Raw genomic sequence first — 13,279 nt, forward strand, 5'->3', positions numbered from 1 at the left:
AAGTGTAAACAGAGCATTAACGCACAAGCATTTAGATTTTTAGAGGCAGTAGGTTGCAACCATTCACTCAATCACAATTCACACCACCCAAAAATGCTGTTTGTGAAAATAAGCTGAGATCATCTTGGGCCTTCTCTATTGATGATATGGATACTAATACTGGATCTTTCTTGGTTTCAGCATATACTATGTGTGTCAGTGGTTTAAATATCACTTCAATCTCTATCTCTTTAGACAATGACAGAAGAAAGAAACACTTACAAGAAAAATGAAGAAGACATTTAAATAGCCTAACAGGCTAAGACTATTGAATGATGTTTTAGTGTGGTGTAGTTATTTCCTCACTACGTCATCTACTTGAGTAGGTCCTTGTGCAACCTAATTGTATTTTTTTGTATTGTTTATAGTATATGCACTTAATTTTTAAAAAATTAACCGTACATTTCTAAGTTCTCTCTCAACAACAACCCAAAAAAAAAAAACTCACATTTCTATGTATGTAAAACCAACAAATTTGTATCCAAAATTAAACAAATATAACTATCAAGTTTGTTGCCAATTTAATACCCATGAGTACATCACTATTAGGAAACTGAGATGGATACAGAGGTGAATTCCACTAGACATTCCATACCCTGTCAGATTCTATATCTACATTTCTCTAACTATAGAATTATGGACAGCTTTTGGATTCTCTCGAAGGGCTAAAGATATAAGGATAGCTCTTGAATTTTCTAGTATATATCTACAATTTTGAACAAGAAAAATCAAAGTTTGACAGCTCTAAACTTTTGTTATAATAAAGTTCCTCTGATACACTAATAATCCATAGGGAAATGGAATAATTTGGAGGTGTTGCTTTGAGCGGCGCCACACCAATGAGACTTAACTGGCTTTGCTCAGCAATCTACTGTCCAAGTTATGGGCCTGCTCACCTTTCAAAGGAGTGCCCTTTCAACTATCCAACCCATTGACGAAGCTCTCAACGGTCCCCCCACTCCCCTCCCTCCCTCCGGAGTAAAGGTGGTAGATGATATTAAACACGGAAGACTCCTAGTCCTAGTCAAAGTAAAAGAAGTCTATATACGATACTTTCGCCGACTGTAAAGAGTTACGCTGGCTGGTTCAAACATTAGACTTATTAGAACGGAGTTTCCATTCAAGTGTCTCAAATGTCAAACAACCAGCAATAGCAACATCGGCAGGTTTGAATTCCAGTTCCGTCAGCAATCAAACTCATTTAATTCCCCCCACTAAGAAAGAGAAGGAGAAAAGAAAGATACTGCAGCTGACAAAGCTTACAAGGCAGGCCATAAGATGTGAATGACTCAATTACTGCCATCCGTATGAGGAGGAGGAAATCCATAAAGATGAATCGGATTCTGAAGGGTATATCTGGAATTTTGACAGGCGATTAGTAAAAAGATTAGATTTGAATCTCCCCCGGTCCATCCGCCCACACCGAATCTGATCTGTGAAAGCCCCACCGTCCAATTTTAATTTCGCAAAAAGGAGAAAAGAAAAAGGAAAAATAATAAAATAAATTAAAAATCTTCTAATCTACGAGTTGGTTTCTACTCATTGGACTCGTTCGCACAAAGCTATATACAACGCCGTCTCCCACCTTCCATTCTCCTCTCTCTCTCGTCCTCTCCCCACTTAAAACCTCATCGTCTCTCGACTCTCATCCCCAACCTTCCTATATTCCAAGTGCTCTTTTTTTCTTTTTTTTTAAAGTACAAAATCGGCGACGATGCTGCTCTCTCTGAGCAGCAGCGATCCCTTCTCCTTGGTCCTAACCTTCTTATGCGGTCTGGTAATCCTCCGAATCGTTCTATCGGTGAAGTCCTTGGTGTACCTAGTGGGGCGGTGGTGGCGGTGGTTGGACGAGAAGGCGCAGGTGTACCAGAACTTCTCCATCCCGCGGTGCACGGAGGGCAATCAGGAGAACCCCTTGTATCGGAAGGCGAATGCTTACGTGGCGTCGTTGCCGTCCCTCGAGGACTCCGCCGCCGCCTCCCTCGTTTCCTCGTCCCGGAAGCCCAACGACTTCTCCCTCTTCCTCGGGCCGGCTCATTCGGCCCATGACTCCTTCCTCGGCGCGCGGCTAACGTGGACCAACGAGCCCGACCGACTCGTGATCCGCGTGAGACGCCAGGACCGGACGCGCGTCCTCCGCCCCTACCTCCAGCACCTGGAATCCGTGGCCGACGAGATCGAGCTCCGCCGCCGCGACCTGCGCCTGTTCACCAATTCCGGCGGCGGCGGCGGAGCGCGGTGGTCCTCTGTGGCGTTCACCCACCCGGCGACGCTGGACACCGTCGCGATGGATCCGGATCTCAAGGTGCGGATCCGATCCGACTTGGAGAGCTTCCTCAAGGGCCGCACGTACTACCAGCGGCTCGGCCGGGTGTGGCGGCGGAGCTACCTCCTCTACGGCCCGCCGGGGACCGGGAAGTCCTCCTTCGCCGCCGCCATGGCGCGGTTCCTCGGATTCGACGTCTACGACGTCGACCTCTCACGCGGCGGCGGAGTTGACCTCCGGTCGCTCCTCCTTCACACCACCCCCCGATCCCTAATCCTCGTGGAGGACCTCGACCGCTACCTCAGCGACTTCTCCCTCGATTCCTCCACCACCACCGCGAGGCTCACCTCGATCCTAAACTTCATGGACGGGATCTGCTCCTGCTGCGGCGAGGAGCGCGTCATGGTCTTCACCATGAGCGGCGGCGGGGGAAAGGAAGCAATCGACCCCGCCGTCCTCCGGCCGGGTCGCCTCGACGTCCACATCCACTTCCCCATGTGCGACTTTGCGGCGTTCAAGACCTTGGCGAGTAGCTACCTGGGTCTCAAAGACCACAAGCTCTATCCGCAAGTAGAAGAAGGGTTCCAATCCGGGGTCAAGATTAGCCCCGCGGAGGTCGGTGAGATCATGATTGCGAACAGGGGATCGCCGAGCCGCGCGATCAAGACGGTGATCAACGCCTTGCAGACGATGGGCGTGGAGAGGAGTACCATCGGTGGGGCGAGGAGGTTGAGGGAGAGCTGGTCGGGGACGAGGTTGGAGGAGATGGTGAACGGATTGGGGAGCGGTGGGGAGAACGGTGGATTGGGTAATGGAGGAGGTGGGCAGGCGATTGGGTTCGGAAAGGAGTCCACTTTGAGGGAGTTCAAGAAGTTGTATGGATTCATTAAGATTAGAAATGGGAGCAGGAAGGAAGGGACGATGGCGGCTGCGGCGGCGGCGGCGTCGCCGTCAGCGGCGGAGGGGGCGGCGCCGTTGCCGGCGAATGGTAACGTGGAGAAGGAATGGTGAATCTAAGCATTGGTTTTTAGAGAATATTCACGTACTCTGTGTTTTTTTTCCTCTTTTTTTTTAAGGGAGTAGAATTTTAAATTTTAAATTTCTTTTTCTTTATTTAACCTGAATTTTGGGGTTTATTTTGGTTGGGTGGGACTGGGAGGAGGAGGAGGAGGAGGAGGAGGAAGGGGCGAAGGGCTCATGTAAATTGTATAAATGACACGTGTGCTTCGAAACTCGCGACCCTTTTTAAGATATATAATATGGCAAGCAGTTGATTTACACGAATCTCGAGGAGTTGAGCTGTTTCTATTTTCTAAGGCTAACTCTGCTATCGCCAAAATGGGAGCCCAGCCGACTAGCTTACTAGTGAGCTCCATGTCTTATATTAGTCTAAGCTAAAAATTATAAATATAATGGCTTAACAAATTTTCATGCATTAATTTGGAAAAAGTCACAGGATAGATGTAAGCATGAAAGTTGGATCGATGACACAACAATAATAGAAGCAAAGATGATCTTAAAATGAGCATTAATCATATATAAACATAGTTTAATTACAGGCTAGCAAACCACTGTTACCATTAAATTATTGGAAGACTTAGTAGCAATTAATATTAGTAAGCATAACTCTAATGCTTCATTAGTTAAAAGCAATTTGAATTAAGTATAGACAGTTATGCAAGTACTGGCTAGCAAATACTTTGTAAAGCTAATGAGTTGTGTGATCCATAAAGATTATAACAAATTGTAGGTCATGATGCTAAGATCATGGACAGTTGTCTTCTGTACGAGCTTTCAAAATTGGCATCTTAATTTGATTAATTAGAGTTGATCACTTGATCAAGCCCACAGTTAGGATTGTTATTATCTCCACAAAATTGAGATGGTCCAGCACTAACATTTTAATGTCTTAAAAATGGAGAAGATAGAAGAGTATCACAACCTATTAATGTTTGACAAGCAATTAATTCAAAAGCTTAAGCCATTAAATAACAATAAGTAGCTTTGCCTCATAGATATTAGATAGTAGACCTTTGCTTCTCCAACTCTACCTCTTATCCTACTAATATTTCTCCTTTGTTGTTGTCAATGTGAATGTAGGATTTGGTTACTATAAGCTAAACCACCGTATCTATCTAACAACTACCAATGTGGATAAGTTTACTAGTAATTAAATTGCACCTGGTCCAATTCAATTTTAGCCACATTTTTCTAGGGTTCAGTTCCAACACCTTTACTTAAATCTTGCCAAAGTTTATCTTGTTTGGCTCTTCTGAATACTTCTCTCTCTCTCTCTCTCTCTCTCTCTCACACACACACACACACACACACACACACACACACACGGTAGCTAATTCACATACGACTACACTTTCCAATGAAGGACCTCCTGAGATAAACTTTTGATCTTTTTTTAGAGTCTTAGGGCACGCAACTCCATTGACTCCATCTTCTCCAAACTCCAAAGTAGTCTTTGGATCAAGGGATGACATGGGCATGCAGTCTTTTTGACTATATATATATATATATAAGATTACTAATAAATACTCTTTCGTTTTCATCTCACTTGATCACGAAATCGAAGCTATAGACCATTTACCTTTCCTTTGTCACTATGCGGAATTAGCCATTTGAACAAGTCCAAAAGAAGATTAATATGACATATGTACTATTTCCATATATATACAGAGAGAAAGAGAGAGGGAATAAGTATTTAGGTTCTTTGTCATTAGTTAAAGTTTTACTTTGAACTGAGCATCTGACTCAGCTTTGAAATCTCTGGATCGAAAAAATGGGAAGAAAACGAAAGGAAAGAAAGAGGACCGTTTATTTTACTTTCTTTCTTCATATTAATTATCAATCTGAGCACTTCCTTTTGAAATGCAGTGCAACTACTTGTCTTCATGTTTTCGTCTCTCGCTTTGCTTCCCTCGCCTTCCGCCACGTGGGGATCTGAGCATACACCCAGCTCAGCATGTACGGATGACGTGGAAGGCTACGTGGAACACTGAGAACATGGTAGAATATTACTCCACAAGGCTTGTGCTTCCTTCCTATCCATTAGTTTTAAGGCAAAAGAACAAAGACGTGTGTAATTATATAAATTACGTAGGCTTATATAATTATCTTTTTACTCTTGCCTACCTCTAGGAGACACCTCAAAGTCTGTGTATATATGTAGGAAGCTTTGTCTCTGGAGTTTGGTAAAGTTTTGCTTCATAATTAAGTCTGGAAGGATAACACATTAATTAATTAGGTAAAAAGAAGTGACAAAGTCGGTATGATATCAAGACAAAAATTCTTTCAACTTTGGTTGTAACATTATTTCTCTTTGCAAGGTTTGATATCTTATGTCACCCTTCCACCTTCGTATGATAGCTACTGGAGATTGGTGGTTGCAACTTATCTTGGAATTCTAGTCCAAATGTTAGGTCTAAATATTAAATGTCTTTGGCCTTCAATTTCTTCACGCACACAAACACACATACATTGACCAAAAAATTCAACCCAACAAGGTTGAAGAATATGCAATAATTTGAAGTCTTCTTATGCGTCTAACTCTCAAAAATTAACATCATTAGAGCTATAAACTCAATATTTATATGCTGCAAGAACCTGCCATATTATTACAAGGGTTTTCATAATGCGTTGGTTAGTCTTATAGGTGAATTTAATTTTGGTATTAAACTATCTTTTATCAATAGTTTATGGGAAGAAAAGTTTGGTGTTAAGTCCTTTCAACAGGAGCAAGATAGCAAGTTGCAAACAATTTTTATTAGCAGAATCCAAACTCAAACCCACCGTGATATCAAACCAAAATTCAAAAGAAAAAAAGTTTAGTAAAAATAATTTTGATTTTAGATTTAGATGAGGCTTGTAATAGCATAAGTCCGAAAGAATAAAGACATGAATCTATTAGGTAAAGTGAATGTAATATAAATATTTCATTCAGATCAAAGGTGTAGTAATAATATTAATTTGCCGATAAAAAAAGAGATAAGATAGTTAGGTATCATAGATTAGACAACCTACTGCAATTTTGTCATTAACAAAAAAATAAAGCATAAGCAACAACAAGCTTATTGATATAAAATAAAATAAAATAAAATAAAATTATTCACATCTTATAATATTTTGGTAATATTCTAACTAAAAATATATATTGCATTTCTGCTACTATGAATTATTTTAGAAATTAAAGTAGTTCTTTATGGAAAGAGAACAATATTTGGAACTAATTTTAAATCAAGAAGGAGCCAAATAGAACTATTAATAAGGGAGGATTTTAAAATTAAAGGGATAATTGGCCCTCTTATAGCTACGTGGCTTCGCGTATGCCACTAACTATTTCTATACATCATGTAACAGTAGTATTTCAGCATATCTATGCGAACAATAACTTTCTTATTGTGTTTTAAATTTCAGAGTGTGATTTTATTGTTGACCAAAGACATATAATTTCGTCCCACTTGAACTAGTGGTTGTTTTATTTTTTATTTTTTTAACACTTTAATATGAGCATGCTACCCATAAAAAATCATCTAAAACTGATAATAAATAGTACTGGATATGACCACCTGACTATTATGAGGTGTTTGGTTTTGTTTGGTGATATAGAAGCCAGCTGAATCTGTCACTATTGTTCAACTGCGCCATTAGGCCAAGATGCTGTTACATTTTAAGTGCTAAATATGAACACCAAAAAAATATAAGCCTATGGAAGTGGGAAAATAATGTGCTATGTGTGCATATTGGGATTCTGTCTGGGCCGATCTTGTGCCAGTCAGTTTAAATAGTCGTCAGCTGCACACAGTTAACGCTTAAATCATATCTATTATACTCAAAGGATAGTTCTATATTTACATTTGAACATAAGTAGAATCATCTAATATATATGATTTATGTGTTAGCTTGCATATATATATATATATATATATAGCCGAAGTGGAATCATATCCATCATATTCAAAAAGCTTATTTTGTACTCATATTTTGATATGATTAGAACTATTGAATGCGTATTTTTGATATATATTCGATGGTCAAATCAAAGGCCTCAGAGAATTTTGAACAAACTAATCTTTTTTTATATTCTATTTATTTAAATAAATGATACCTCAAATTTAATATCAAAGTCTTAGATAAAATGCTGACAAATTTATTATTTGACTTTTAGATAAAAATGTCAAAAAGTTACGATATTATAAAATTTTTTCTTTATATTTTTATCTATATATCTTTTGTTTAGTGTTTTAATAATAAAACACTTATCTTTTAGCGTTTTATATTTTTTTTTAAATAAATCGTTGAATTGTTCAGTAATTTTTTTTCAATAAAAATGAATATTGATCTAATTAGCATTTTATTTATAGGGAGATAAAATACTTAATATTTTAGATTTTTATTTATGGTTTGCGGTGATGAAACACATCATTTTGATATTAAGTTCATAGTTTCCTCAAAAACTCGTACCCCGGGCGTAGACACGACACTCTTGAAATGTTAACATAAGATAGTAGAAAGAGTTTGTTTGTGGTCATAATATAAGGCGATTGGACTCTTGATTCTGGTGGGATGCTCGTTGTATCTTTTTCTGCTGGTGTTGCATTCGTCCTTCTTATTTGCGTGTGTAAATGAGAGCTTTTAATTAAACCAGACTCTTTTTTTTTATAATCAAAATAGACTGTTATTTAAATTATAACTAAATGGGGTTTAATTCACTCTAAATGCCAATTAGTTCAGTGTCTTGTCTTAACTAAAAGATTAATTAAAAAATAATTTACAAACAATCAGTTCAGTATTTTTATTTCAGATTACAGTGAATTAGACTTCATTTGATAATAAATTTAAAAAATAATTTATTTGGATAAGAAAAATTTATACCTGGATCAGTTTGGTCAAAAAAAAAACTCTCAATGAGAACCACAAAGTAATCTATGGACGGAGTACAAATGAATCAATAAGGACTTGTCTTTGTTGATGCTGATGATAAAGCAGTGAAACAAAGCTTCAAACTCCATTCAATAGGTCCCTTTCTAAGGGATGGATGTCTTACGTACGATTTTGGTGGCTGCGAGATGCTCCTGGCCTTTCTCCTTTGTACAATTTCTCCACATTTTTTACCCACTTTTCTTTCTTATGGCATATCTTGGTAGCATGTGGTTCCTTTTGGTGCAAAATAGGCGATGTGCTCTGGAGAACAAAGACGTAGCTATCTTTTTGTAATATTTGATGGTGATCGAGAAGTTTTCTACCAGAATTCACTTGCCATACAACCTGAAAAAGTAGAAGCTCAAAATTAATCCTGGAAATAAATTTGGATATTTGACATTAATAGTGATGTTTTTAAGTGCAAAATAGATATCCACAGCAGTGGCTCAAAGAGCTGACATAGCTTTCGAATGTTTACTCCTTTAGAAGTTTACATAAGTCCCACAGAATACACAAAGAATAAATGAAAAGTTTCAGACACATTGTCACTCTCCACGAGCAGAACATATTTTTTCCGTTGTTCAACTATTAATACACCAGGAAAAAAGGAAATAAAGGATCGACTTGCTTTCTAATTGTCTAGTCTTCTTTCATTTCCTTCTCTTCTATATCAGGATCTTCATTCAGGTGTGGTAGATCATTAAGTGGTTTTCTAATGATTTCCCTTTCGCGAAACTTTTCTCTTAATTCATGTGCAGAAGGTAACTCCATATGTTTTTCACTACTTCCCTGAAATAAACACAAGTAGCAAGACCCGCAAATAGAGGTTTAAAACGCACGAAGATCCAAAGAACTATAAAGGTATGCAGCGAATAATACAGATAAAATACCATTGTGGACTGAGTCTCCTTCTTCCTAACCATTCGAAAGATTAGTTTCCGAGCTACCTCAAGAATTTGAATGCCATTGAGATCCCCATTCTTAATGCTGGTCTCCAGCTGCCAGAAAAGGAAGAAGTAATTATGAACATGAAAATGAATCATATCAGCTGAAAACTTGATGAGCCCTCTGACTAACCTGTATGTGTATAATGCAGACTAATATGCTTGCAATAGGCAACCAGCTTTCTTCTGGCGACAGTGATAAGTTTGTCCTGAAAAACGGTACCACATTTCAGTAGAGCCTGGAGCACTTATAACAAATTAAAAAACATGGTTTCTAACAGTTCAGGGCCTTTTTTTAGTACAAAAAACCAATTGTCAAGAAAATGGGTACTCATGGATGATAAAAAATTACCAGCTAAAACAATTGAAATTTCTACCTTAGTGTCATCTGTCCCATGAGTATATGCACAAGTTGACAGACCAACGCTAGCATATCCATAGATTAAAACCACTTCAAAAGGCTTACCATATTCCACATCAGCATCATCTGTTTCATGAACATTTTTCCTTGTAACGAAATTCTTAATTGCCCCAATCAGCTTAGAAGGATAGCAGATTGTAACATCCGATGTTGGGTTAAAAAAAATATAAAAAAGAGAAAGGCAAAGGGTTTTATGACATGACAGACAAATTCTATGAAAAATTAGGAATCAGGAAATCATTGACTTCTGCCTTTTAAGTTACTTCATTGCCTAATCTCCATTCAGTTGCCCAACACTCAAACAAAGAGCCATGTATCCCTTCCAAGAAGCTGAAATGTTTGAATGACATTCATACATTTTGTCAGATGATTATTAAAGTTGTAAAACAAACAAGGCCCCCATTCATTTTCAAAATTTAATCATATTTACATTAAACTGAAACAAGGAAATTCTTGTCTGAATTTGAATTCTCACCAATATCTGGTATTGACAATCATAGCTCTACAAAAGAAAACTTGTCAAGGTTTCTCTTAATCTTATATCTGAGAATCTCACAAGAGCTTCCACGATAGAATATGGCCATTCTGTCGTTATCAGAAATTTAAGAATTGCATTAGTTCACTATCACAGTTTAAACAACCATAAACTAATAAAAGACTGATCTAATAATGAAATAAAATAAAAAGAAATCTAAAGGACTCAAATCTTTTCATGCCAGATGGTCTATGAGTCCAGTCATCTGAACGGCTTTACAGCCTCCTATATGCACACCATCATTAGCTTATGGACTCTAAATGTCTTCTTTGTACTAATTATAGGTAATAGTACTCCTTGTTTGTCATGCTCTAATATTACGAAATGTTGAAGTAAAAGCTCACTTTAAAAGATAAGAAAACAAACTATTAAGCACCTACAAAATGGTTTGAAGAATATACAATAACAGAAGACAATTAATTTCCGAAGACAATTGCATGGATCTCTAATTTCCATCATTACTCCAATAATTTGAGATAAGAATGAGCAATGTCAACATGGAATTGGAAAGGATGTCCTTGTGGAAACATTTCACTATATCAAGTCCAGCTAAAATATATATTCTGGAGAGGGCTTCAATGTCCGGATTAGTGATTCACTTGATATAACTGCAAATTAATATCACCTAAACAACACTGTAACTAATATCCTGAACTGGTAATTGTGCAAAAGATAATTGAAGGTGCTTTTATAAGCATGCATTGAAATGTGACACCAGGTCTCAACAACAACAAACTGACAATTCACTAATTCAGCATTGAAGATGTTAAAAATGTGGGGTATGATAGAAAGAGATGGAAAAACAACAATACTTTTAAGGGCCAAAATAATTACTCAAATTATCATTGAATACAGCAAGAGATTATTCCTGATAAGAATAATTCCTGTAAAAGGAACAGGACAAGTGGCAAGCTCAAGATGAAAGAGAATCCACCTGGGGTATTGAAATAAATCTGCAGATGAACTGAGAATAGAGAATAAAAGTTGCCAATGAAACATTAAGAAATTCATGTGCAGGCTAGAAACAACAAGAACCTGCAACACAATGCAAGAAAAGGTTTAACAACAGAGCAACAGTTTGAGGGCAGAGACAAGTCAAGCTAATTCAAGAGGGTATTTGGCCAGAAACAATCAGAGTCCCAACTAACATTCTTGGAAAACACAAGGGAGAGAAAGATAGTCCTTCATGACTTAATGCAGCGAGAAATCAGTGCAAAGACATGGGTCCAATCATGCAAATAAAGCTACAATCATCCTGTAAAACCCAATCCTTATTCTAGCTACACTGGTGATCATTAGTTGATATCTGTGGCAGTTGATGCTTGCATTAAGTCATGTCTTTAAGTTCAATAGCTAACAGAAACACCTATTTACAAAGCCAACGCTTAAGAAATATCTCCTGTCCTATCATTCAGAAGAACCAGAACCACACATTTATTTACCATACATACTAAAAGTTCAAAATTGATAAAGAAGACAAACCTCAAGTAGGGAGCCAAGTACACGATGGAGTACACAAGATACCTCTGGTTCCCACTATCAAGCCAAGCAAACACCCAACTCTTACCATCCCAAAAACAATAAAACGTATCAGATACAAAGCAAGAAACGATCTTATACTCAAATGGCAGTAACAGGTCCAAATATCTCACCATCCAATTGAAGTAAGGGATGAAGCCGATGATCCCCATAACCGCCAACCTCGTATCCGTCGAATCCATAGCTCCGCCGGCGTCCTCATCGCCTTCCCTGTCGGGTGTAACCGGAAAGATGAGCGAGCTAAGGACGCATGCACCGATGGCGGCGGCGAATGGCGCATCTTGGGCGAGCTCCGCTTTGCATGCGCCCCTCCTGGTCCTCCTCCGGCCTCCCGTTGCTATCTTTCTTGTCTTCTTGAAGTCTAAAACCCTAGTAAGAGTAGAGAAGGCTGATGTACCGCAAGGGCGCTGGCCCAGGAAGAGGGGATGCCGTGGAGGCGAGCACGAAGTGATAGAGATGATCATCTCGCGACGGAGGAAGGGAAGGTTGCCAGGTAGGACTGTAGGAGGAGGAGGAGGAGAGGAATTCGAGGGAGGAAGACGAGTAGGCTCGGCCGCTCAGGGGTTTAATTTGGTTTGGTTGGTTTGAAGCGGACCGTTCGGCCCAATCGGATTGAAGTCCGTGGGAAGCGACTTTGAGATTGAAGCTCGGGGTAGCCATGCCCATGACGACGGAAAGATTCAGGTATTCTCCTCCACGAAGGCATTAATTAAAAGCGTATTTTGCAATACCTTTGTGGAGCAATAATTATGCATTTATTTTATTCAAAAGAGTTGATTGTATATGCGGATGCATGATATCTTTGTAAGCCTCCTAAAGCCAAATCATAAATATGATGTAATTTTCTTTACTTATGACAATACCGCTATATCTAAACGATCTATGGAACAAACGATGAGCTAATTATCTTCAAATCATAAGGCAAATAGAAATTACATTTGGCTAAGGTCTGTGATCAGGCATACTTTTTAAAAGAATATGGATTATATTCACTCAAAGATACTCTTGCAACTATATATAAAGATAACGCAGCATATATAATATAAATTAAAGGGGGCTATATTAAAGGTGACAGAGCTAAACATATTTCACGGCAATTACATCGCCGGGCTTTGTACTCTAACCTTGGAACGGTGATTTGCCGGTGTCTCCGCCTTCCAATCCAGACGAAAAATATTGAATACGTACTTTGTTGGTTATGTAATTTCCCATTCCACGTGCATTTTACAAATATATATTCCTCATAAGATTTTTATTCCGCAGATGAACAATCCCGTACTCATTTGGATCTTGGAGTCAACTCGACCACGACGTAGCTTTGATAGATCTCTTAACAACCAATGGTTAAGGGCTTCCAGCAATTCATCTTGTCAGTAACTTCGTTGATGACTCATCAAAGCATGTATATTTCCTAGCAGATATTTATTTTTCATAGCGATAATATCCCTTATAAATGGATGTAAACCTCACTGGTTAGTGATGAGGATCAGTAAATAATTGACAACGCAAATTTTTATCAGGCTTCGATGCTCTATCGAATAAATTCCTTTTCCTTCTTCAGAGAGGGTGCGCGTGGAGAGTAGTTTATATGAGATTTTCATGGG

General features: G+C 38.5%; 2 protein-coding genes and 1 long non-coding RNA gene across 6 annotated transcripts; 2 read left to right on the top strand and 1 right to left on the bottom strand.

Annotated features, from left to right (window-relative positions):
• The first annotated feature begins 1,566 nt into the window (after positions 1-1,566).
• On the top strand, positions 1,567-3,589 carry LOC140785021 (AAA-ATPase At2g46620-like). The gene has a single exon (XM_073132704.1). It carries the CDS (start codon positions 1,754-1,756, stop codon positions 3,314-3,316), a length of 1,563 nt encoding a protein of 520 aa, XP_072988805.1. The 5' UTR covers positions 1,567-1,753; the 3' UTR covers positions 3,317-3,589.
• Positions 3,590-8,261: 4,672 nt separating this feature from the next.
• Positions 8,262-12,863, bottom strand: LOC140785117 (uncharacterized). 4 transcript variants are annotated; one of them, XM_073132857.1, is made up of 5 exons: positions 11,789-12,139; positions 11,619-11,698; positions 9,314-9,389; positions 9,127-9,234; positions 8,262-8,581 (listed from the first exon to the last, which is right to left on the bottom strand). In XM_073132857.1, the coding sequence occupies exons 1-5, from the start codon at positions 12,137-12,139 to the stop codon at positions 8,357-8,359; spliced, it is 840 nt and encodes a 279-aa protein (XP_072988958.1). In that variant the 3' UTR covers positions 8,262-8,356. The 4 variants fall into 4 exon arrangements, with proteins under 4 accessions (XP_072988958.1, XP_072988956.1, XP_072988959.1 ...); XM_073132858.1 differs by lacking the exon at positions 8,262-8,581 and adding an exon at positions 8,679-9,025 and having other exon boundaries at positions 11,789-12,863; XM_073132855.1 differs by having other exon boundaries at positions 11,619-12,139.
• On the top strand, positions 12,219-13,194 carry LOC140785118 (uncharacterized). The gene is made up of 2 exons (XR_012108382.1): positions 12,219-12,359; positions 12,939-13,194. It is a non-coding gene; the product is annotated as an uncharacterized lncRNA (long non-coding RNA).
• The last annotated feature ends 85 nt before the right edge of the window (positions 13,195-13,279 follow it).

The sequence above is a fragment of the Typha latifolia genome, chromosome 3 (genome assembly GCF_019914945.1).
Source record: "Typha latifolia isolate L0001 chromosome 3, TyphaL0001v2, whole genome shotgun sequence".
NCBI classification, from domain to species: Eukaryota; Viridiplantae; Streptophyta; class Magnoliopsida; order Poales; family Typhaceae; genus Typha; species Typha latifolia.